The sequence below is a fragment of the Fringilla coelebs genome (genome assembly GCF_963513975.1).
Source record: "Fringilla coelebs genome assembly, chromosome: 1".
Lineage (NCBI taxonomy): Eukaryota > Metazoa > Chordata > Aves > Passeriformes > Fringillidae > Fringilla > Fringilla coelebs.
In genome coordinates this window covers 34193888-34218357 of record NC_140028.1, presented here as the reverse complement: position 1 = coordinate 34218357, position 24470 = coordinate 34193888, and the positions used below count along the sequence as shown (strand labels likewise).

Sequence of the window (24470 nt, the reverse complement as noted above, 5' to 3'; positions counted from 1 at the left end):
TGTCACTATAAATTAGAAAGTTTCCATTTAAAATCTCTGTAGCTTTTGAAGCAGAGCAGGCTTGGTGGTGGGGAACAGGGGGTATGTATCCAAGTCCTGAGGGAATCAACTGCTTCCAGCACAATCTCAGCTCCTGGCTCCTGCTGCATTCCTGCAGGTCTCAGTGCAGCCATTCATCTCCAAAGCAATAGCCAGAGCAAGAGGAGAATGCTTGATATTGTACCTTCTCAGTGTGAGCATTGCAGGTCTTTGGACCTGTGTTCAAGTGCATTTCCAGAGCTGTGGAGCCACACAAACTGAGGTTTCACACACCGTCGGTCTCGGGGGGCAGTGTGCTCTGCCAAGCCAACCATCAGGCCGGTCAGACGCTCAACCCGCCGCCATCACTTTAATGAATTACAAAACAAAGCGCATTCATAGTTCATAACATGATTCAGATAGTTTGCCATTTCTTAACAGGGCTACCCAAATCCAGATGTTCGGGAAAATTTTGCCCAGACTCCACCAAAGTCCCAGGAAATTCCTGAAGGAGAGCCATAGTTCTTATTATTTTTCCAGAGATAGATTTTGCTGTGCTGCTTTCCGGCAGCAAAAGCAATCCTGTCAGGACCCAGAACAGCTAGAGCCAATCTGTGATTTTTTTTTTCTCTGGGCAGAGTAAGGTAAAATTACCCCAAAGACAACTATAAAAATTAGTGGACTACACTGTTTTCCAATGTCACACCAAAACACTTTTTTCTATATACAAGAGGGAATGTGTTAAAGAACAAAAAACGTCCTCATTACTGTAAAAAAAATTCTGTAGGCTGCAACTTTTAACTTGGATTTTCTGAGAAGTTAACTATTGCAGGCTAAGTTTTCATACAGCTCCTGTAGCATCTGAAGGGAGATGTCAAGCTCCCACCGAACAAGCGTTTCCCATTGGCAAATAAAAGCTGAAATTTCAGTGCAGAAAACAATTTCATAAGCCTTTCTAACAAATAACTTCATTTTGAAAGCACTAAAAATTGATGAAAATAGAGAGAGCAGGTTTTCTGTATTTTCTCCCACCCCAAGTATTCAGCAAAGAAAGCAGCATCTGCCACAGCATTGTGTACTTGCCTACAAAACTGATCTCAGATGCAGTCTGAGGCTTACTTTGCACTCTCAATGCTGCTTTTCATCTAAGGTGCTGCTCTTTTGGGCTAAGATGAAAGCTTTAATACTGAATGTCTACATTCTGTTCTCGAGAACAGAAGCGAGAACAAAATCAGGACAGCTTCCAAGGCCTGCACAATATAACCAAGGTTTTATTACTATGTCAAAACTGCAAGGAGATCGATCTTATTTAGTTCAATGCTCTGAGTTACAGCACAAATGCTTCTTAAAAGACAACAGGTAATTTTCGCTGAAGGTGCAGCAAAGTGGACCTTTGGAGATATTCTTGCTGGCTCCCAGTCACCCCCAGTCAAAAGCAGCTGTCGCAGGCTTTGGGGGCCTCTAGTGGCTGTTTTGTCCGTATCCCAAACTCATCACATGATTCGACTCCTAAGATGCCATCTGCTCCGCCTCCCATCCGTGTTTGGATCACTCCAACCTAGCATCAGAGCGAGATGATGATATTGAGAGGTGCAGTAGGGGAAAGATAAAGTAGCAGTTGTTACAATCATCTTAGATGCCATGTACCCATCAAGATCTACCTGTCCTCATCACCTACGGTAGATTTTCTGTCACCTGACAGGTATAAACAGTGACAAGTAGCTCTGGTTCTTGAAATTATGTGTTTTCCATTGATTTTCTAACACAATTTCTTTTAAAGCCACAGTTTAAGCTATGATGTCTAACAAAAAATTCAAGAATAAGACGTGTCTTCATGAAAGACTAATCTTCACTTAACATTGTCTTTCAATTACTTTGAGGATTTAAAAGTTACAAATTCAGGTTTTTAAGAATAAAATATTTAAGTAGTTCAACATTTCTTTAGAAGCAACAATTTGATGTGTCTTGAACTGAAGAGAATACAGAGCTCATGGGATCAGCAGACATCCCCTCTACAACGTACCAAATCAAACCTAATGGAAAGTAACATTCAGGGTAAAAGTTTTCTAAAAGCAGTCTAACTTTCCTTAAGCTGGGTACATTTCTCAGATCCCACCACACTGCCAAATCCCCAGCAGAGCCGTGTGGAGGCTGCGATTCAGACTGGATGAAATTTTGCTCTTCTGTATCAGGGAAGCTGAAGTCTACAAAGGCTTTAAAAGCTGTTCCGCTGAAGGGAGTGGGCACAGCAGAACAGCAAGTTCCCAGGCAGCACCAGACACTGCCCAACACAGCTCCTGGTGCTCTCCAAGTTCATGGTTACTCTCTCAAGCTGGAAAGTTCTACTCAACGGACACAAAATGCTGCACAAACATCCCGGCAAACAAGCCCCTCCTTCCCAAGAGAGGGCCAATGCAGTTCCTCAAGCTGACAAAAGGTTTGAAAATCGGTCCTGAACTCATGATAATTTTGTGCAAGTTCCAGCTCCAGCCCGAGTTACAAGCCACTCCTCTTTAGGCTAAGCAGATTTCCTGTCTCTGGTGATCACTGGTTCTAGTGAATATCCCCAAACAAAACACCACATTGGCCTTTGAGCAGTATCTCCCTGATGCTGCTGGACTGTAAGCAAGGCCAGAAGCAATTGACACGCTTCCATTTTTGTAACAGACTATTCAAGCACAGTTTTAATTCGATACTCTTTATTATGATATCCAGGAAAACAATAACAAGGTGATTGCTTATTACAGCTTCCAGGGACTGGGGCTCCAGACCTCGTTGTCCTGGGTACACACACGCGCACGCACACACACGCACGAAAGACAACCCTTGCCACGAGAACTTACAATCTACATAAACAAAACAAAGATAATGATTAATCGAGAAACAAAGAGGAGGAATCACCTGCGTGAGAACATGAGTTAAGTTTTGGCTTGGTTTGTAGTCTGGAGTTCAAGAGTTGAAATTCCTACCCTGTTACAGTATTCTTATTACCATGGGCCGAATACTTATCTGTTGATTACAATGCAAGATACAGTCTTCAACATTTAAAAACAAATATAAGGAGACACAAAGCTCTAGACCATAATTTTTCATGTGGTATACAGCAAAACTACAGTCTAGAGATTCAGAGATCTTAGGTGCCCGGTTTCCTAAATGAGAAAGGCAGTGAGAGTGAACTGCAATATGCAAAGCAAAACCATCCAGGAATATCAACTCCTGTTAAACCAGACTGCCTAACACATGATTTTTTCAAGTCAGTATATCAAATTGCCTAATGGTCTTGTGTGTGGCATGAAGAAGTAACAACTGTGTTGTGCTGAACGATAATGCCTGACCTTTAATGTTAACCACAATAAACACAGACAAAGAAATGAATACTGAAACACTATTGAATTATAAAGCTACACTTTAGCTGCTCTGATTCTGCAAAAAGTTTCAAACACAAAAAGAAGGAAAAAGAGTTGTCATTTCTGGCACTCACATCATAGACTTGCCATCCTTGAGCTGGATAAAACTAAAGTATCTGCAGAAACCTAAAATAAAAGTGACAGGACACATAGAAAGAGATCAAGAGCAAGTGTATTGGATTCAAAACTAGGCCACACGCTTTTTTTTTTAACCAGAAATAAAAGTTGTTGCCTTTTGAATTGGCAACATCAAAAGAGCTTCTCTGAAAGGCAGAAAGCAGTCAGCCTACTGCTGCTGCAGCCCAGCACTCCTCACCCATTGCTCAAAGGGAATGGACAGTGGCAGATGCTAACAGCAGTCCCATTTCACTCACAACAGCACTTGCTATGTGGATGTGAGCTATATCCAAGCTGTATTGCAATTTATTCTTCCTAAAGAGTTTCAGTTCCCATTAAGGAGGCACTGATGACACTCAACATATTGATGTGCACGTTTCTTTTGCCCATCTGATCCAGAAACACTCCAGCACTTATCCTATTTTAGCTCTGAAGAGCAAAATTCCTTATTGTGTACAGATTTAGGGTTACCAGATCCAAAGCTGAGTAGTTCAGGGAGCAGTGTGAAGAGGGGGCACTCACCAGACATCCACCACAACAACTTAGAGCATATAAAACAACCCCACCAACAAACCAACAAGCATGGGCTGATCCAGTGCTCTAAAGATAATCCACAGCTTGCAATGTAAGAAACTCAAATATGATGAACAGATGATAACTGACGTCAGTCCTTTGAAGTCTTTTTCTTTTTAAAGGATTTTCTAAATATTCCCCAAGCTTTCATTTTGTAGGACATTCTTATACCCTGCACCAGAAATAACCTAAATATTTGCATAACAAGATTCAGGCATTAAAGCACAGCCCCCCCTCCAGATACCATCTCTGTGTGCAGGCTCCCACCAGCCTGTAAACGTTACAAACATCACCACTGGCTCTACCTTGCCTTCAAGTCCCTTCAATACTGACATTTTCCAGACAGAACAATTAGGACAGCACTGATCACAGGGAGCCTATTGAAACTGCCAATCCCCAACATTTACAACACAGGCCCAAAGGGCTGAGTCACAAATGGAACCAAGCCCAAGTATGACCTAGGAATCAGCTGGTGAACTTCCTGAAAACAGGAAAACAAAATAAGAGAAACCAAACAATCGTCCCCTCCATGTACTGAGACTGGCATACAGTGCAATTCTTGTGAAGCTCTCTGGAAGACCTCCAGTACATAAAGGGTTGATGTGGAAGAAAAAAAAATCTCACACCAAAAAAGAAAAAAAAAAAAAACAAAACCCATAATTTCCTGGCTGTTAAGGAAAGTCATGTTGTTTGTTTGATACAGGACAATCTACAATTTCAAAATCCCTATTTCTACTCTACCAGTATCCTCTTGCACTGCTTGGAAACCCTGATGAGAGATAAAAGGTATCTCAGTACAGTAAACCACAATGAGTATTTCCCCTTCCCCCACAAGATCTGAAAAAAAAATCCATTAATACTTCATGGATTTGGCATGTAGGAACTACCAGAGAGGTCAGGTCCCTTCTGGTACTGGTGACTGGAAGCCTTTAAAGATCTCCCACACTGTAATCTAGTGTAATTTTTAAGCAACATGCTGTTGAAAGGGGCAGCTGCTTTAGAACCTGATTGATCTTGACCCTGCAACTCTTCTTCTTGCTTATACAGAACTACTTGTAAAACTCTGGGGTTACTCTCAGGTAGCTCACCCAATGGAAAAAACCCAAACATGCTTGCTTTCAGGTGCACCAGCTCCCTGGTCTAGCTCACCATGCAACCACAAAGGCTCGTGCTAGGTAAGGCAAGGGACAGAACAACAATTCTGGCAGCAACCTACATTACTGTCAGGCTAGCATGCTTATGGAAATCCTCCCTTCCCTTTCATATCAAGTTTTGCCCCCAACAAAATCAACTCAGGTGAAGTCAGTCAGAAATCTGCAAAGAACAAAGGACTGCAGACGTGTATTGGCCCTTTTTACAGAAGTCCAATTACCCATACCAGAGGACCACACTGCTTATTACGATCCTGGGTACTATAACTCCATAAACACAAGTAAAATTTTCAAAGGAAAAGAGTATTTAGAAAAAATACCAAACGCTTACAAATAACTGCTGATTTTCTAAATGCATTATCCCAACATACATAATTTACCTTCAGCATAACCTAAACTTAGAAGAAATAACCTATGCATTTTCTCTGCTCAGCAAATTCCTTCACCATTCCTAAGTTTGGGCATGGGATCATCAGAAAAACAGTATTTCCAGAGAGTATTTTCACATTCATGAATGATTCACACAGAAGAAATCAGTCTTTGCAACCAGTCAAGGAGAAAGTGCTCAGATGAAAACTAAAACTCTGAAAATTAATTTCATCTGCTCTGCATTCCTTGTTTGTACTTTGAAATTAAATGTAACCACTTGAAAAGTAAAATACTGGCTTTGAGGGAATATTCTGGAACATAAAACAAACACACATTTGGGGCTCAAAAAAGGCTTGAAATCATCTGTTGTTAAATCTTGAAAAGTTTTGACAAGATGGGGCAATGGGAAGGAGGTTTAAGAAAAAAAACCAAACCAAACAAACCCTATCCACTATCTGTGTAATTATTCATTTCAAATCCATCTAAATGGACAAAGCTTTCTCTTTGTGGGACCTGGTAATTGATGAGGATAAATTAACTACTGCCTATTTTATTTGGCGTAGGATATAATAATGAACTCCTCAGTCATTTCCATTTCTAATTTTCTTGATGCCATAATTAAGAAAACACGATTAGACAACTAATCTTCTTCCATCTTACTGAAACCCAGATTACAAGCAAAGAGCCAAAACTGCAATAACAGTTGAAAATCAATTTTAAGCAATTCGAAAGAAGTTATCCAGCCAAACAATACTCTAATGCTAAAACAAATAATATCAAATTAGAAATAGAAGTCTCAATATCTTCTAAGTTTATGAGTGTTTCCATCCCAAGGCAGATAATCAAAAATTACTGGTCTTGCCTCATCAAACATGATAAATATGTATTTTTAGTTATGAGAGAAGAGACAGAAAATACTGGCTTCCAATACTCTAACCAATTTCTAGAAGACCTGTTGTTACTTTCTATTACTTGGCAGATACCAACAACTCCTATAAGGCAATGATGAGTATTAAGCCATTGTGGAAACAAAAGTGCTTTTGTAAATGTCCAAAGGACAAGAATGTCCGTCCATAAGGCCAAAAGGAGACAAAAAGCAACATCAGTATTAACAGTCAAGAATACTTCTGAAGTTTTTGGAAATTAACCTGAAGTTTACATTTCAAGACTACTGTGTCAAAGAATGAGGTTTACAAGAAATAGTTTGCCTTAGGGAAACAACTATTACAACCCTCAGACTCCTATAAGTCTTGAAGATCTCAAGAAGTACCTTAAATGACTGCTTCATAATTAGATCCTCCACCCTTCATGTTTCTTTCAGCCCCAGTACAACCAGATACCACAAGCAAACTGATTTAGAGTCCAAGCACCAGACTAGACACTTAAATTTTACCCCCTTTGGCTTAAGGTACAAGTTGAGAGCAAGGCACACAGAATCTTTGAAGGTTCTTCTAGGAACATCAGACACAAAACATGATTTTGAACAGGTATATAATGTACACGAGTCTCAAAATTTCCGAGTTCCAGTTTTCCAGTTTTGTGGTCAGGCTGGACAGATTCACAGTTCTCCATGGGCTGTCACAGGACATGGGATACCTACTGCTACTGAAGCAGACTGGGCACACCAGAGGGCCCACTGCCCCAGAGCTCTCAAGCTAAGCAAGTACAAGTCTACCAAGTCCACTTCAGGAGCTGTGAACCAAATACTTGGGAATTGTGTCTGTTATCAGCTGAAACGTGTCATAAATTTTACTGTAATAACTCTAAACAGCACTAAACAACTGAAGAATGGATAGTTGCTTGTAGTGAAGATTTTGTACTAGAATGTTTATTCTGAATAGTAAGCGATTGAACTGTAGAAAATACAGAATGCAGATTTATCATTTTGTTGGGTATAGACTCCATTATAATAACAGTTTTTAATTAAAATTATTTTATTTATCAGTTTGATTGCTCATAATTACTCCTTAATCAATAAGCAGTTCAATACTTGGGTTAACTTGATAGACTAATTCAGCACTTCTTAGGACTGCAATAACTGTCTCACTCATTCTCAAGTGAAACAGGTTGAATTATACCCATTACAAAAGTGTATAGAGGAAACATCTGCATAATAATAAACTGGAAAACTAACTGGAAAATGTTTCACATTGAATACAATTATGAAAGATAATGGAAAAATTCTTAAATTTAGATTTTTCCAGTTGCAGCAGAGGTCACAATAAATCAGTTTAAAGAAGCTGTAGCTTTTAAATATTTTTTCATAAAAATATATATAGGAGAAATCGAACTATTTCCTAACAGAGGTGAAACAAAGCAAAGCAGTTAGAATAAAGGAATGTTTCTCATCACTTGATCCATTTATCTAATCCCCTCTTCATGGAGCATTGATTGCATCCCAAAACAAACACAACACATTGTAATAACCTCCACCCGTAAAATCAGACAGACAAGTTTCCAAAGAAGGTCCAATGCACACCAATTCTCCAAGATACATACACTGCAAAAGCACAGACAGAAGTGGACAGTGCTACTCAAATCAACCCTTACTATGACCATACACGCTCCCTTCTAATTTTTCAGGTGCTAAAAGCTATATCTCAAAAAGGTGCTGTGCTCCCTGTAAGAGATTTCTAACCAACAAACAATAAGACTCTGCAACATTTCCAATCAGTTCAGTTTTGTTTAATGATATGGGGCATTTCTTAGAGCAGACATTGTGCAGCTATAGTAACTACTAAATAAAGAGGTCTATTGGTGTGGTCTTGGAATCCCAAATTGAAATGTAAATTTGAGTCAAGGTAATTAGCTGAAAACCCAGAGTATCTGAATATGCATACAATGTTTTTTTTTACTTCAATTTTGCAATACTTTTTAAGGAACTTGGAAAAAGTGAAGTTGGTAGAACAGTATCACCAAGATTACAAAAACTGGAAGGAAATAATACACTGCAACAGTGATCCTCATTAAGTAAGTTATTTCATCACAGTAAATATTTAAAAAAGCATCAATGTGTTTTAAAAAGTGTTGAATCCTCCCCCCAAGTATTTGAAGAGAGATAAACTTTTTCCTTAGTCAAAATGGTTTTTTAAAAAAAGTTTCTCAAAACAACAGCAATAATCAAAAAACATGAATTGTATTTTCTTTAATCCATAATATCTCTAGTGCTGAAGGGCCATCCATGTAAAAAGCAGATTCTTTGGGGACATTAGTCAATTAACTTAATAAAACCCAGTTTTACGAGGATTTATCCTTCCTGCTGCGAGGCGAGTCTGCTCCGTTTGAGGTCACTGTTCCATTTATTCCATTTTCTAGAAGAAAAGAAGAAAACACTTTTTAAATACAGTGGGACACTTTATATTTTATTACATTTTTCTGGGTCCTACAAACAGCCTTTAACTTTTTTTCTGATGCACCTTCTTTATTAAACACCTTAATTATCATTCAGAGCACAACAGTATAATGAAGTTTTTACAAAGTGCAATATTTGAAGTTTACTACAATAACTTCCAGTTTCCTGATGTGGCCAGACACTGAAATATGCCCGTTATATACCTCTAGACTGAAAATCAAGACCAGTTATGATATTTTAGAAAACATCCTGTGAAAAAGTAAAGTACAATTTGAAGATGAGATGAGGTGGTTCTGTGAAATTTTGGAGACAGACTGCATACAGAATTCTCTGCTACATGTCTTAGTTACCTCACCTATGTCATAATTCTTGTTAAAATTACACTCCTTTGCTTACCTTTACAAGCATTTGATACAGGGAGGAAATTCTTTATACACAGTTATACTCCCAATTTTTAAAGCATATACTTTAACATATATAACTCATTTACATTAGGATGAAGATATGTACAAAGATAAGACAGAAGTAAAACACCAGTTCAGATTTGCAATGAGTACGTGTAGGTGGAAAGAGTTCAAGATCAAGCACCTATCTAAGAACACACAGGTATTTGAGATGATAGTTTGTCTTTACATTTAGGTGCTTATTATTTCTTATTTATGTTATAGGCTCATAGGTAGTGAATTTTTAGTTTTAATAAGGTATAAAATGGTTAACAATTTTTATAAGGTTTTTTAAGGGTAAACTATTTAATTAAGAAATGATACTTAAATTATTTTCGCTTTTAATCTAATAACTAATTACTTGAAGTCTGCAATGTGGACTTTTTTGTCTAATTACAAAATACTATTTAAACTAAAGAAGAAAAAAGAAGAAGAAGGCAAAGAAGGACTAGTTTTTGCTTTAAAACTTCTATCTTGTTCTATATATATTGTTACATTTTAAAACTTCAAATTCTAAGTTTTTCACCTTGTGATATTACACACTTCTAATTAACTACACACTTGTAATCCTAGTGTTATCAATTAATTTTGGATGCCTTCTCCATGGCTTCAGGTCAAATGTAGTGCTCTCCTGGGAGTTAGAGTGTGTCAGCACAGAAAGTCTAAAATCCTCAGCATCCACAACTCCAACACCCCCTTTACTCAGCTTCACCACAACCAAGGAAGCAGATGTTGCCTGACAGTAACTATATTTATGAAACAGATCTAAAGAGCACAGTGCACAGCCAGCTACAATGCTTGCAGCCTAACATCTCTGCTCTGACTTATAGCATTCTGACTTCAAGCAACAGCTGCTGTTTTTTTGGGTGCTTTTAAACAATTATTATTATCTATATATTTATATATTTTTACAAAGGACTGGTTAAACTTATATTTTTCCATCCCCAGATGTGCTGAAGGTCACTAGAGTGTGGACAGTCTACAAAAACAACTGTTGGCCTCCCTCTTTCTCCCACGACACCCAAATGCTCCCATTTATGCAAACAGGCAACAAAAAACCCTAACAATGACAACAACACAAGAGGACAAGACCAGACACAGGCCCAAAGAGTCAAAGTCTGTTTGAGCATATATCTGGCTGTAAATGACACCACCATTTTAAGCCTACATAAGGTGGTCTTTGGATATTTCTGAAAATGTTTGAATGGTTTTTAAATAAAGAAACTTACAATCAATCAATTAGACCCAAGCCAGCTAACTGAAATCATATTTTCTTAAACAGTTTAGGTAAACCAACAAAGAACATGAATCAGTACGTGGCTGTATACCCCACCTGCAGCAGGATTTTTTACTGCCATGTCTTGCCTTTGGCATAGACTAAAAGTAACACATTTTATTGTGCCCTGGCTCTCAAAAAAAAAATTCAACCACACACACCAAAAAAAAAAAGTGTTTTAAAGGCTTCAATTGCATACATTACTCCTTCAAAACCACTGCTTTGCTGCATCCTATACAAGTGTTCTGAACAGACAACATAACAGGAGTATTCAAACCAGAATTTGAATGAACTGAGTTCTTTTATGTTCATTTAAAATAGGGAATACAATTCTTCAGTGTTCAAGACAGGCATAGTTCAATTATTTTGTGAATTACCTAACTTTTTCACTATTTGTTTACCACTTGCAAGTCTCCATTGAAGTAGGGTGAAAGCCAGCACATTCACTAAACTACATGAATGAAATAGATTAAGAGATTTTAAAAAGCTTTTTTTAAAAAGCTCCTAATCAAGGCATATATTTTAAAATTATTTGACATAAAATACTTAAATTAAAATAAAAAACCTCCATATTGAGAAGGCCATGACCATGAAGCTCTGATTAAACAGGACACTTACATAGGAAACTACATTCACTCAATTATAAAAAAAAATTCCAACTGAATTTTCAGATGAAAAAAAAGGCCCAACACCACGGAAAAGCCAAGTTGTGATAATTACAAGTCATTCTAAAAGGAGTGCAGTAGTACTGTGAAACACATAATTTTAATAAAAATGGAAACTTGGGAGAAGTAAAAAAAAATTATTGATCTCCCACCACAAATCTCAGTTCTCAGTGCAAATGGTCTTGACACACACTACTTTCAATCTATCAAAAAGGGGAACAGGTTGGTAGTACAAAGATTGGGAGCAAAGGATCATGCTGAAGAAAGCTTTGGAAACAAATTCTGCCATTTCAAAAGGGTGCAGAAGTTATTCAAGTTAGCAGTTAAATACACAGGAGTTGAACTGTTGGTGCAACAGATATACTGAAGTACAGGGATTTAATTTTTTTTTTTTAAAGAGCACATTATTTTTTCTTGGAGGAAAGAGCATTCTGTTCATCTTTCACACCCTTTCCACAAAAAAGGTGTGACATAATTAAAAGGTCAAACCTGGACTCTTTAGTTCATTTCCAAATGCTCTGACACAGACTTAAGAGTAGTAAGGTGTTATTACCTTTCCTTAAAAAACTACCAATTTCTCTTTTTTGTACAAACAGTTCAACACAAAACTTTTACTGGGTGGATCATCAAACTGTCTTTTTGCTCTAAACCCTCACAATTTTGGGGCAATGAAAAAGAAGCTTGAAATCCACAGCAAGAAAATTAATGTCTAAGAGGAGATCTAAAATTGCATCTGTTCCCTTTACAGAAGAGAACAAAACACAAGCATGACACATTTTGTTCAAGTAATGAAATTAAAGAGAATAAAAAATATCATGCTGCCTTAACAAAAAACACCCCAGTAATTCCTTTATTTGGGCAGTTAGAAAACCCAACAAAATAGAGTGGGTTTTATTAAAAAAAAGAATTATTCTTCCCACACTAATATTCCCCAGTACTGCTTCTGTAGCTGAGTCATCTCACTCACAAGTTAAACACAAAATGCTTCTTTAGCGACCTAAAGTTGGCTTTGAGAAGTCAAGGGAACAGAAAAACTGAAACTACAAACCTCTTTCTTTTCTGGAGGTCTTTCCTTTAGCTGACACAAACTTCTTTTTCACTGACTGAGGCTGAGAAGAAGAATGCTCTCTCCACCTCCGAAGCTGGAAATTAATGAACTTCCACATCATAAATGCTTGGGTCATGCAGATGGAGGCCAGCACACTGATTCTAGAAACAAATAATAGGTAAAGTTTCATCAGTAAGTTTGCCTCATTATTCAAACAGAAAAGCAAGGTAGAACAACTCAGGATTTTGGGCAACTTCCACCCCCTCCTCCTGGTAACATCTGTTTTCTAAGCCAAGAGTTCACTTGCATAAGATGGACGACACTGGGCTTAAGCACAGATGACCAAAACTGGGTATAGAGTGATAGTGAAATCTTTGCCCATCAAAACTGGCAAGTACTAGGTTTCTTTCCTGCTGTCTTTCTCAGAATTACTCTCAGGGTACCAGGTAGTAACAGATGAAAATGGTTCAAGAGTGTCTTGCAGTCAGAGCATCAGTTTTGCAAGGTAATATTGACATTGTCAAAGTTTCAATGACTTCTTTTTCTGCAGCCATAAGAAGGCCAGGCAGTTGGATCACACAGCAGCAACAGGGGCCATAAAAAAGGCAGAGAAAGAGGCAGTAACCTTCAAATGATACCAAAGCTGCTCTGGGCACAAATGCCTTGACCTCTAAGATATACTCACAGCAATTGTACTTAGAATTCAATTTGCTAACTTTAAAACATTTGTAAGTAGTGTCTGTAATTGGATATTCCTATTAATTCTGCTGGTTTGTTTTTTTTTTTTTTTTGGTTGCTTGGGGTTTTTTTAACAAAGAAGAGCAACCAGTTACAGATTTCTCAGCTACAGACTAAATTCAGTCAATTCATTTCACTGGGCCTTACAAATTTCTTACAGAAGCTATTCCTATTGATCCCATTGGTTGCATGAAAACACTCAATCATTCAGAATTACTGGCATTAGTACCATACCACTTACATTGTGTATTTAACACGGTTTACAGCACATGCTTAAGAACTGTTCCAGGTTTACTGTACCTAACAGCCAGGATATTAAAGTTCCCAGTACTGAAATTCAGCTGCTGATCTTCTGCTCTTGCCAGTCCAAAGCCAAAAGTGAGGACTGAGAGAATCAAGGTGAGAAGCCTTCCCAAAACAAAAAGAACTGCCCACAGTGAAAATCTAGAAATAAAAACATCACAAACACTAAATCAATTTTCCATTCAAAACACATGCACTAATAATGCAAATGCTTACCTTTCACCATGCAAATTTGTTTGAAATCTAAGAACTTACCTAAATACCTGATTTTGCACCTATCTTAAATTCATGTTGTATTATGTTATGAGAACTGATTTCAACTCAATGGAAAGTGCTTTCCAGCACTATTAGAACAAAAGCACATTTTAGTTCCTACAGAGCTGGCTATATTAGCAATCTATCCTGTTTCTTTCTCTACAAAACTTAAAATAAACCCCACATTAGTATACATTGAGAGATTTTTATTTCATTTAATACTGCTACTAATATAAATAGGCTAAAACAAGGTAGAAAGTATACTGAGGGTTTAGGAATGTAAGTACTAGCACTAGTCTGGACAACTGTGGTTGCTTAAGAAACACTGAATGCCCTTGTAATTTTGGTTTCTGGTTAGTTACATGCAAAAGGCTCTAAGAGAGAAATTACAAGAATTTTAAAGAGAAAGACTATTTACCCTTTCTGGTATTTTTCATCACTGAAGTAGAAAAGACGTGATATGTGGAAAAGAAATTCAACGAAGTAATGCAATACCAGAAGAACAAGTCCAAGGTGGGTCAGACTGTCAAAACAAATAAAACAAACATTCAGACCTTTTGGTAGATTATTAAGGCAAAGAAGGGAGTCAGCAAAAGTTTACAATTGACTTACTTCAGGAGATAGGCTCCAGCAATATGAAAGAGGTAAAGCCCGATGTAGACAATCTGGCGAAAGATATCTTCCTGTTTGGAAGAAAAGAAAGGGACCACAAGTTATACACAATGTTACACAATATTGTACTATGTTATCTGTTATTACAAACTATTCCCTAGTCCTGGAAATTCTCCTTGGTGTATCAGCTACCTTAACATGGCCTGGCACTGAATCACTCAGCCTGGATCACCTAATTCCACACATAACTTATTGCTCACTTACCAGTCATATTCAGTGTCTTACATATGCTACCGTGAGAAAAGGCACCAAACATGGAAAGATGCTTTTAAAAAGGATCCACTTTTATTTGTTATGATCACTGTGAATATATACAAGTTATTACATTTCTTATTTTGCATGTATTACTGTACCATCAGATCCCACAGTTCCACACATTTGCTGCCCATCAAATTGTCAGATGGCTACAGAATAAAATAACAGTCTACGAATCAAAATGAAAGGTTTTCCAAGTGTTGACATCAATTTTAAAAATTAAAGACCACCCAAAATTCTGGCACACTGTTTTTGGCAAATACAGAGAGTATTGTTATTAACCAGTCACGCTACAACACATGCTTAAAGCACTTTAGGTCAGGCTTTAGTCAGCCCTATTGAGCTGAACCCTTCGTGGAGATGAAATAATAAAGAGGAAGACACACAGCACATGGAAAGCAGATTGTACCATCTGTCAACAGAGGGACCACTGAACTATGCCAGATCACAATAAAAATCTCTTTTGGAGTGGTAGCAGAGTACATTCAGTTGTGCTTAAGAAACTCCTTTCTGGAAACATTCTCTAAACTTTAAGCAAGGATCTTTAGCTTTATCTTGTAAAAAGGGCCTAAAATGTTAATCTTACAAGAGCTATACTGTTATTCAATACTCAGTATCACATCCAATGATCAATCATATCCAAGAATCAAATAAATATGACAACAGCAAACATGACACTCATAATACACAAAGAGCAAGAAAACAGGTGGAGAAAGACCTATTCTAAATTATCTGAAAATGAAAAATTGGTTATCTCAGATAAAGACACAGTAAATACAAATGGTCAGTTTCTCCAAGCACAGCCAGTACCAGCCTACAACACTCTAACTTTAGAACTCAGGTAATATTTAAACAGCCCATGCTGCCTGCAGACAAACTGTGAGACTGCAGGCCTTGTGGAATAATGCACGAGGTATATGTGACTATAGAGGAACCAGAGCTGAGAAGTTATTTTCTGTTTATGTCAGCAAGACAGATAACTAGACCTGAGTAAAAGCAGCCAGCTTGATCAAGAGAAGGAATAAGGCAAGTAAGACAAGATAGCAGAGGCTAAGCTGTGGTTGAAGAAATATCAACTATGCTAAAACAAATGAACTATCACTCTTTAAACTTAATGCAAAAGTCAGAGGGCACAATTTCAAGCAGTGACCAAGTAAAACACTACTATTCAACACACAGCACTTAGGCCACTTGTGACAGCTTTCTTGAAGTTATTTTAAGAAAAATCTCCACATTTGGCTGTGAAGTCAAATTTGGAAGGTATCACTAGCACAAGAGGGGAGCATCAGCTGCAGTGCATCTGCAAAAGAGTATTCATACTGCATCTGAGCAGCACAAAAACCTTGCATCTTGTTACTATTCTACTAAGCTTCTTCCAGGCTCCTGTACAAAGACCTGTGGTTATGTAACACCTATGTTTCATTTTCCTCAATAAAACAGAACTGGCAAGAGACGCAGCCTAGTCACACAGCAACAACAGTCACAGAATGGCTTAGGCTTGAAGATACTTCTGTAGATCACCTAGTCCAACCTCTTACCACGGGCAGGGACATCTGTCACTTGACCAGGTTGCTCAAAGCTCCATCCAGCCTGACCTTGAACATTTCAAATGAAAGGAAATTCGCAACTTCTCTGCATTGTTGAGAAGTGCCATTGTTGGGGATTGTGTTCCAGTGTCTCACCATCTTCATCACAAATAATTGCTTCAAATCTACTCTAAACCTACTCTTTCAGAATCATTGTTCCTTGTCACCCCAACAAAAAGTCTCCATCTTTCTTATAAGCTCCTTTCAAACAGTGAGAGGCCACAATAAGCTCTCCCTGGAGCCTTCTCTTCTCCAGGTTGAACAACCCCAACAGTCTCAGCCTGCCTCCATGGAAGGGGTGCTCCAGCCCTCTGTTCATCTTCATGGCCCTCCTCTGGACCCACTCAAACTGATCCACACCTTTCTTGCCCTGGGGACCCCAGAGCTGGATGCAGCACTCCAGGGGCAATCTCATCCCAGAGCAGAGCAAAAGGCAGAATCCTTTCCCTCAACCAGCTGGTCACTGCTTGTTATACAGCCCAGGTGACACATATTTTTTTGGGGTGCAAAGGTACATTGCCAGCTCATGTCCCATTTTCATCCACCCATTTAAATGCTATTTAAATCAAATCCCAGACTTTCATGCTCCTTTGATGTATAGAATTATTCACAGTTTATATTCTACACCTATATCACGATTCATGAAACAGCTGTGATTTCAGTGAGACTATTCAGACTATCAGTTCTGAGAAACAAAGGGAAAAAAAACCCCAAGAGCTGAAAAGAAAATCTCACAATCACTTGCTCGAGGGAAGTGATTGAGTTTCAGTGGATGAGAAACGCTAGTAATTTTCATTTACACAACAGATATTCAGCAGTTTTACTGCAATTAGGATTTAACTGTAAAGAAAAAAAGCCACCTTTCTCTAGAGTTCTTCCCATTTACCTTTGAACTTACTTTTTTAGTTTTCTGAAAGTACAGTTCTGGAAAAGCATGAAACCAGTATGCCAACTGTAAGATGTAGAAAAACTTCATTTGAAACCTGTATAACACAGCAAGAATTGAAGAATATTATTTATTATGAATGAACTTAAAACATTTCAGAAGCTTCTAGTGAACTCATTTTATCACTGTCTCTTAAAAAAAGAAAAAATAGAGATCCTTCATGCCAGCCAAGTCTAAACTAATGTCTTTAATAATTAAATCATTCAGACAAAGCTTGCAAAAATGGAATTCTTTAAGTAACATGCTACATAAAAAGAACTTTGTATGCTACAAGTTGTCAAAGAATCAAGCCCACATAAATACAACCAAAAACTCATTAGTGACTGATATAGTTTTACAAACTACTTATTCTACACAGATTGTACATGACACACCCTAGGCTTAAAACAGTCCCTCCTCTCCCCCAGCAATCCTTGAAGGAAGAGGCCTTACGGAATCAGAGCGTGTGGATAGTCCCTCCACAGAGAGGTTGGATCTGATATATAGTTCTCCTACAAAAAGAACAAACAAACAAAAAACCCCAATAAACACTCTAAGATGTTACTTTCTAGTCAGAAATAATGACTGGACATACACATATGCATTTATGTATATGCACAAGTGTACACAGAAAAAATACTCACATATACATACACAAGAAAAAGCTGCAGATCCATAAATTTTCTTTTTAAAAATCCCCGAGAAATCACAAATAAACAAAACTAAAGCAACCCAGAAAACAAATCTCCAAAGCAAAAGACAGTTGCACTGGCTTAAGAAAATAAAAAGCACCCAAACAAATCAAGTGATTATTCAAGATAGAATGTTCTTATGAGATGGAAGTTATTCCAGGATTACTACGGCCACAAGTCTTCTCTTGTAAACTGCTGACAAACTCTGAACTTAGTTCTAAGAGAAAGAAAGGTCTTCCAGGAGTTTTTATGTTAAAATAAAGAAAATAATTTTAAAAAAGGCACAGTCTTCCCTTTCTATGAGCTAAGCTCATACACATCCAGCCACTAGCAAAAAGTATGTCACAGTGACTTGAGGTTACAATGATCTGTCATATACCCATTCCCTAGGCTCCAAAATGCTATGTATGGTTCCTAAACATTTATTTTATATTAATAAACCAACACAAAAAAAACCCTACAGAGAATTAAATACCATAATAAAGTTAAATGATTTCATCTTATTCACTTTGATAGTAAATCTACTCAAGACTGAGCAACAGTAACGCTACTGACTTTATACTCAGTTATGACTAAAGTCACACAGAATCCTTAAACTTGTCCCCACTTTAAAATTAAAACCACCTAAAACCAGAAAAATAAACCAAAACCATATTTATCATCAACATAAGTGAATTTTTTGAAATCTCATAATGAAACAGAAGAGAAAGCATACTTACAGAGACAAGAATACTCGTTCCCCAAACACAGGAGAAAAGGTAGAATGCACTAAGTTGCCCAGACTCATTGAACTTGCTATGCTTTGTTTTTGAAAAGTGCATTTTCCTGTTAATTTTCTGAAATGAAAGTCCACTGTTATTTATATGCTGCAGTACTTCACATTTATTTAGCAACTACATTAGAGTACCTTGAAGTTTTAATGCATGTTTTTACTGTTAAAAATTTTAATGCAAAAATTTACTTTAAAGTTAATAGTCTTAAAGTCTAATTAAAACCCAACAATTATCTTGATGAAAGGAATTAATATTTTGTACTTACATCCAGTACATACTCCTGAATTATAGCATGTATGATTATTGCTACAAGCATGTAAAAGAAAATTGTAGCCAAGTCTTTGATGCCATAGTAATAGAGAGAGATTGTTTCTGCAGATTGTTCTTCTAAAAGACAAACAGAATTAACTGTTAGGCACCAATACAGTTTAATGATTCATAAGTTTATTTTTCAGAGTGAAACCTTTCAGACAGAAGTAGCTTGTAGTCAGCTGAACAAATAAAAGTCAAATTAAACTGCCACCATGAACTAGGTCACTAAACTGTTTATAGTTATCTTCTCCATCATATCACAAACTCAATTTGACTCTGGAAAGATGCTATAAAACTAAAAACTTAAGTGCACTTAGAAAGCTTATCCAAATACACTGAAAGGGGACAATAAAAATATGTTAAACCATCACGCCACTTTGACTATTGAAAATGATCACCTGCAAAGCCAGAGTAAGAATTCATGTGAACTTATCTACCAGTCAGATGGTGTTTCAGCACTAATGAGGAATCCAGCAGAACAGAAACATTGTCACTAACTTAATTAGTTACAACAGTGTTTGAATAAAAATAAAGTGAAATCCTTGAAAGCTGCTCGTTATCTATTGAAATTGACAAGTTCCCTTCCCGAGGAGTCCGGGAAGCATGGCACACTAACAGTGTCTGATACACTGTCTCCTAACCAACCTCCTGCAAGATACATACCTGTGGCAGGAATGGTAACATTATACTGAAGTGTAACAAAAATGACGGCTGCTTTTGCTGTAATCTAAAAGAGAAAAAACCAAAAATGCTGTAAATTCTCATGGAAATAAACTACATTAAACTGAAAACATTTGCCCATCGTTTTGGCACCTTTGCCCAATGCGTTTGTCTCCTCCCAAAAACCTGACTCCCATTATCTCACCCCTGCACCTGACTTTCCAAGGGCAGCACACATGGAATGGTCTCTATAGGTTTGTTTACAGAATATTCAACCTGCCAAATGAAAGATCCTTGAAAATGTTACTTACATACAGCTTTTCCTACAACACTAAAGTGAAAACACCTGCTACAATTCCGTCTTTAGTCCATACGGTATTATTCCATTAAGAGAATGTACAATATCATGGAGTCCCTAGACCATGATGCATTCAGCAATGGCTGAGAATAAACTTCATTTAAAAGTACTTTTCTTATTTGACAAAATTTGGAAGTCATATTCATAAATCTGTGGGTGATCTGAAAAATGTGGACAGAGAAGAAAAAAAGCCATAAACAACAGAAAGCAATTTCAGACCAGTGGGATACCAACTCAGTACAATTACCATTCTTTTGACCCTGGGGATCCTTTGGCAAGAAGCATAAAACAAATTAAATTAAATTTAGCAGTAGTGGTACTACCCCTTTACGATGAGCTGTAAGAAAAACCAGAATGAATAAAACCAGTTTGAAGAGAAGGTGCTCTAATGGCTTTCTTTGAGAAGTGGGGTGGGGATAGTCTAAAACCCCCAATATATAAGATGGAGTACAAGTTCTTACTTGACAAAAACCAGAAACTTATTTTTTACTATAACACACCTTCATTGATTCCCAACATTAATCAGCACGCCCTAAATGAGAGGGAAAAGTAACTGTGCTTCACCACAGTTCAGACAGATACCTTTGTAGATCACCTAGTAGATCTGATCTATCACATAGATCAGATAGTTTCTCATTGCTGTAAACACCCAGCATCTATGTGCTAGTTAATAGGGCTGACAAAAACCCTGAGCTCCTTAAGTAATCCTGGAAGGATATATTGAGCGTCTGAAGATAATGACTAGGTTACTACTTAGTATTAATTATTCACAGGAAGTGAGATTTTTAAAACCATTGCTTTGTCAACAAGCCCTAGATTTTCTATGAAACCCTGAATACGTGGCAGACTGTTCAGACCATGTAACTTCAGGGAATCCAACTAGTTTGCTCAAATTAGTGAAGTTGCCTTGGGCTCCCTATTCATCAAGGGAGCCCTCAGAGGACAATTTGAAACAGTACTCAATTCTGAACTGCCCTTTGAAGGCTCTGTCAGCTACTCTCAATACTAGAATTGTGCAAGTCAGGCAGTGTAAACACCTTACCATACCAACATTAACAAGTGATTTCCTGTACCTGTATCAAAGCATTTAAAAAATTGCAACATACCACATCTGTACCTACAATGTCACACGGCCTTTTTATAGTGGGTTAGAAAACACAGTGGGTTAAAAAAACTGGAAACAAAAGAATTCAGCACATTCAATCCCTCCAAACCTCTAACCCTACCAGTAATACTGTTAATACAGTAAGCCTGATGTAGGCACAAAAAGAAACAGTTAAGGTTTACCTCTTTAACTTCATTCCCCAGGAAATCACCATATAACAGTCGTCTTGGGGATTTTTGATAGCAAACCCAAAAACAACAGTGTAGTTGGTCTGCCCTGTTCTTTCTTTCTTTCTATCTATCTATCTATCTATCTATCTATCTATCTATCTATCTATCTACCTACCTACCTACCTATTTTCTTCCTAACTCCACTGGCTTTTAGTGCTGAGCTGTACCAACAGCTGGATGAAACCATCCTGAAAACCATGACAGAAAGGTTCACAACCCTTAACAAATGTCTGAAATAAATGTCTGAACAAATGCCTAGAACATCAGAAACACTTAGTCAACACCGTCTTAATTTGATGATTAGTGATCTTAGACCACTGATAACGTTTCGGCGGTCACACGGGTGAGTTACCTTTCCAGCGCCAAAAAGGCGCGTTTTAAAGCATCTGCATTCAACATGGGGCCCCAGAGAGCGGAGGGCCTGCAGCAGGGCCGGCCCCCAGGCCGGAGGGAGCGCTCCCCGCCGCCGCTGCCAAACCTCGGCGCATCTCCGAGGCGGGAGGAGGCGGCGGGGGTGCCCGGCACGGCCGCACGGCGCCTGGGGCCGCCGGGAGCCCCGGGATGCTCGGCGGGCGGGGGCGCGGGCAGGGGGACCCGAGCGGCGGCCCTAAGGACACGTCACCGCTGCTGTCCCTTCCCTTCCCTCCCCGCCGCGCCGCCCGCCGGGAGCCGTAGTGCCGGCGGGGCTCGGCGGGGCCGCGCACACAAAGAGCGGGAGATCGGCTGTCGCGGCCGGGCCTCGCCCCCCGCCCCCTCCCCGCCGTGCCGCGCACTCCTCCCTCCCTCCCCGGCTGCCACGTAACCCCGCCGCCCGCAGGAACTCCGCCGCCGCGGCGGGCAGCGCGCCGCCCCGCTCCCGGCCCCGCACGGCCTCCCGCCCGCGGCGGCGGGGAAGCGGGACCCGGGTCCCGGCGGTAGCCACGGCTGCGCCTGCCCAAGCCCAGCCGGGGAGAAGGGCGTTCCGCCCGGGGAAGCGGGGATGCGCCGCGAGGAGGGCGCCCGCGGTGGCTCTCGGGCGGTGCGGCGGGGCGGGGGTCGGCTCCTGTCCCCGCGTACAGCGGGTCGGGCGTGGGCCGGCGGGGCTGACCGGGAGCAGCCGCAGGGTTCCGCCGCGGCCCGCACATCCTCCCCTCCTGCCGCGGCACTCCCGCACCCTCCCTCCCCTCCAGCACCGAGAGCCTCCGGTGGAGCGGGAGGAAGCGGGAAGAGGACCCCCGGCGGGGGCGTCCGTGCCGCCTCACCTCGAACATGAGCCCCAGCAGGAAGATCATGGCCATGCAGGACACGATGTCCGCATGGTTCTGCACGATGAACTCGTGGCTCAGCACCGGCGGGTTCTTGTTGCTCTTCTTGCGGATCGCCATGGCGGGCCGGGAGCTGGGCGCCGCCGCCGCCGCCTCCCCGCTGCCAGCACAGCTCCTCTGGCCGCGGCCAGGAAGAGGCGGAGGGGAGGAGGTGGCCGCGCAGCCGGGGAATGGCAGCGCCGCCGCTCCGCTTCCCCCGCCCCGCCGCCAGCAGCGCCCCTGCCGGCCGGCGGCGCCTCCGCCCGCGCTCCGCCCGCCGGGGCGGCGAGGCCAGCGCCCGCCGATTCAAACCCGCCAACCCGCGGCGCGGCGCGGCCGGCGCTCGTCAGCACGGGCGAGCGGAGCCGCGGCGCGGCACCCGGGCAGCAGCGCTGGCACATCTACTTTTCCTTTTTTAAGGCTGGCGGTGACGGCCGGATACTCGCTGGCGGTAGCCCGAAGCCCGCGCTGTGCACCGGCCCAGCAAAAAAACCCAACCCCGTATAAGAAGGCTCTTGTCAGGTTAAAACGACGAACGAAGAGGTCTGAGAAATGAACCGTGATCCAGGCTGAATTCAGAGGTCCTTCAACCCTCGCAAAATTCACGCTGTCTTTATTTGTTAAAGCTTCTGTTAGGCAGATACTCCCAGTGGATATATGGAAAAGAAATATAAAGAAACGGACTAATTTATAGCTGAAATTTAGTGCTGTCAGAATGGCTTTTGCTGCCGGCAGCTTATGAATGAATACAGGGCAAGAAATTAAGGCGTAGCTATTTGGTGCTGCTTTGCCAAAATTGAGAGTGTGCACCAAATGAATTGTGTGAGCCGTTTTAAAAAGGTTGATTTCTTCCAACTGTATGGAGCAGTGACTCATGGAACAGATTGATCAGTGGAAGACCAGGTTTTTCAACTATGAAACACCTTCATCAGCTGTGTAGATGCTCACAGATTTTCTATGAATTTATAACGAGACAGCTATATTTGGTGTCTGGAGATGATCTAGGACATTGAAAACACAGAAAAAACTATAGAAGAATTTCCCTTCACAGCTGGATTTTTTTTTTTTTAAGTTTAAACAGAAGGAGCATTCATGTTTTAGTTCCAAGATGTCTTGTATTCTAGAAATGCCTTAATCCCCTGAATGTACCAGTATTGTGTAAATGCAAAGTAAGCAGGACATTATTTCTACAATATCAATGTGAAAGTATATCCCTGATTGCATACAGTATAGTAATGGATGGAACATACTTTACCTGTGAAATACACTGGATTGGAATAAAAATTGGACTCCATTTTGCAATATAAGTTTGCATCTATTTCCCACCTTAGGCTTAAAAGAAATCAGGTCATCTTATCTCCACAGAACATAACTTAAGAAGGACTTAAGTGGAACAAGACATGCTTTCCTCAAGCTTTAATCAGCAAGTGCCTGGCTAGATATCCTCTCCTACAGACCCTCAGTTTCACCTTGGCTGTATGTTTGTCCTGATGGTACACTGTAAATGGAAAACAAGGAAACCTGTTGCCTCACCAGAGGTTGCCACACCTTCCTTTTATCAGGAGTCTCCTCTTCTGCCACATGAAGTTTTGTATGGCACTTCAGGCCAAGTGGGATGGTCAGCCCTCAGTCTGCTGCTTGCCATGGATGGCCGGCCTAAGTTTGCTATGTTTCTTTCCATGAAAGGAACATCCGTATTTTCCAACACTAGGCTCCAAACTGATTGCATTATTTAGGAAGAAAGCTCTCTACAATCTGAGTCAGAGGGAGTTTCTAGCATCTTAGCACAGAAGCCACCATCATGTGCATGTGTGTCCCAAAACCTTCCCAACCAAATCAAATACAGCGTTTCAGGTGGCAAGATTGTGGAGACTTCAGCAGGAAGCATATTATGACACCTACAA

The 24470-nt window shown here is 40.0% G+C and overlaps 1 protein-coding gene across 1 annotated transcript; it reads right to left on the bottom strand.

The window, feature by feature from the left end:
* Positions 1-2719: 2719 nt before the first annotated feature.
* TRAM1 (translocation associated membrane protein 1) lies at positions 2720-22709 on the bottom strand. Its single transcript, XM_084202546.1, has 11 exons — positions 22525-22709; positions 19594-19657; positions 18884-19005; positions 18565-18681; positions 17607-17665; positions 17127-17211; positions 14328-14398; positions 14134-14238; positions 13458-13601; positions 12420-12580; positions 2720-8946 (listed from the first exon to the last, which is right to left on the bottom strand). The coding sequence occupies exons 1-11, from the start codon at positions 22645-22647 to the stop codon at positions 8873-8875; spliced, it is 1125 nt and encodes a 374-aa protein (XP_084058672.1). The 5' UTR covers positions 22648-22709; the 3' UTR covers positions 2720-8872.
* Positions 22710-24470: the final 1761 nt, after the last annotated feature.

Bases quoted from the DNA above. Each gene is read 5' to 3' on its own strand.
- TRAM1 (XM_084202546.1), bottom strand. From the start codon at position 22,647: ATGGCGATCCGCAAGAAGAGCAACAAGAACCCGCCGGTGCTGAGCCAC. The intron at 19,658-22,524 runs GTGAGGCGGCAC...TTTCTCTTTTAG, and splicing joins TGCTGGGGCTCATGTTCGAG to ATTACAGCAAAAGCAGCCGT. The intron at 14,239-14,327 runs GTAAGTCAATTG...TTGTTTTGACAG, and splicing joins GCTGGAGCCTATCTCCTGAA to TCTGACCCACCTTGGACTTG.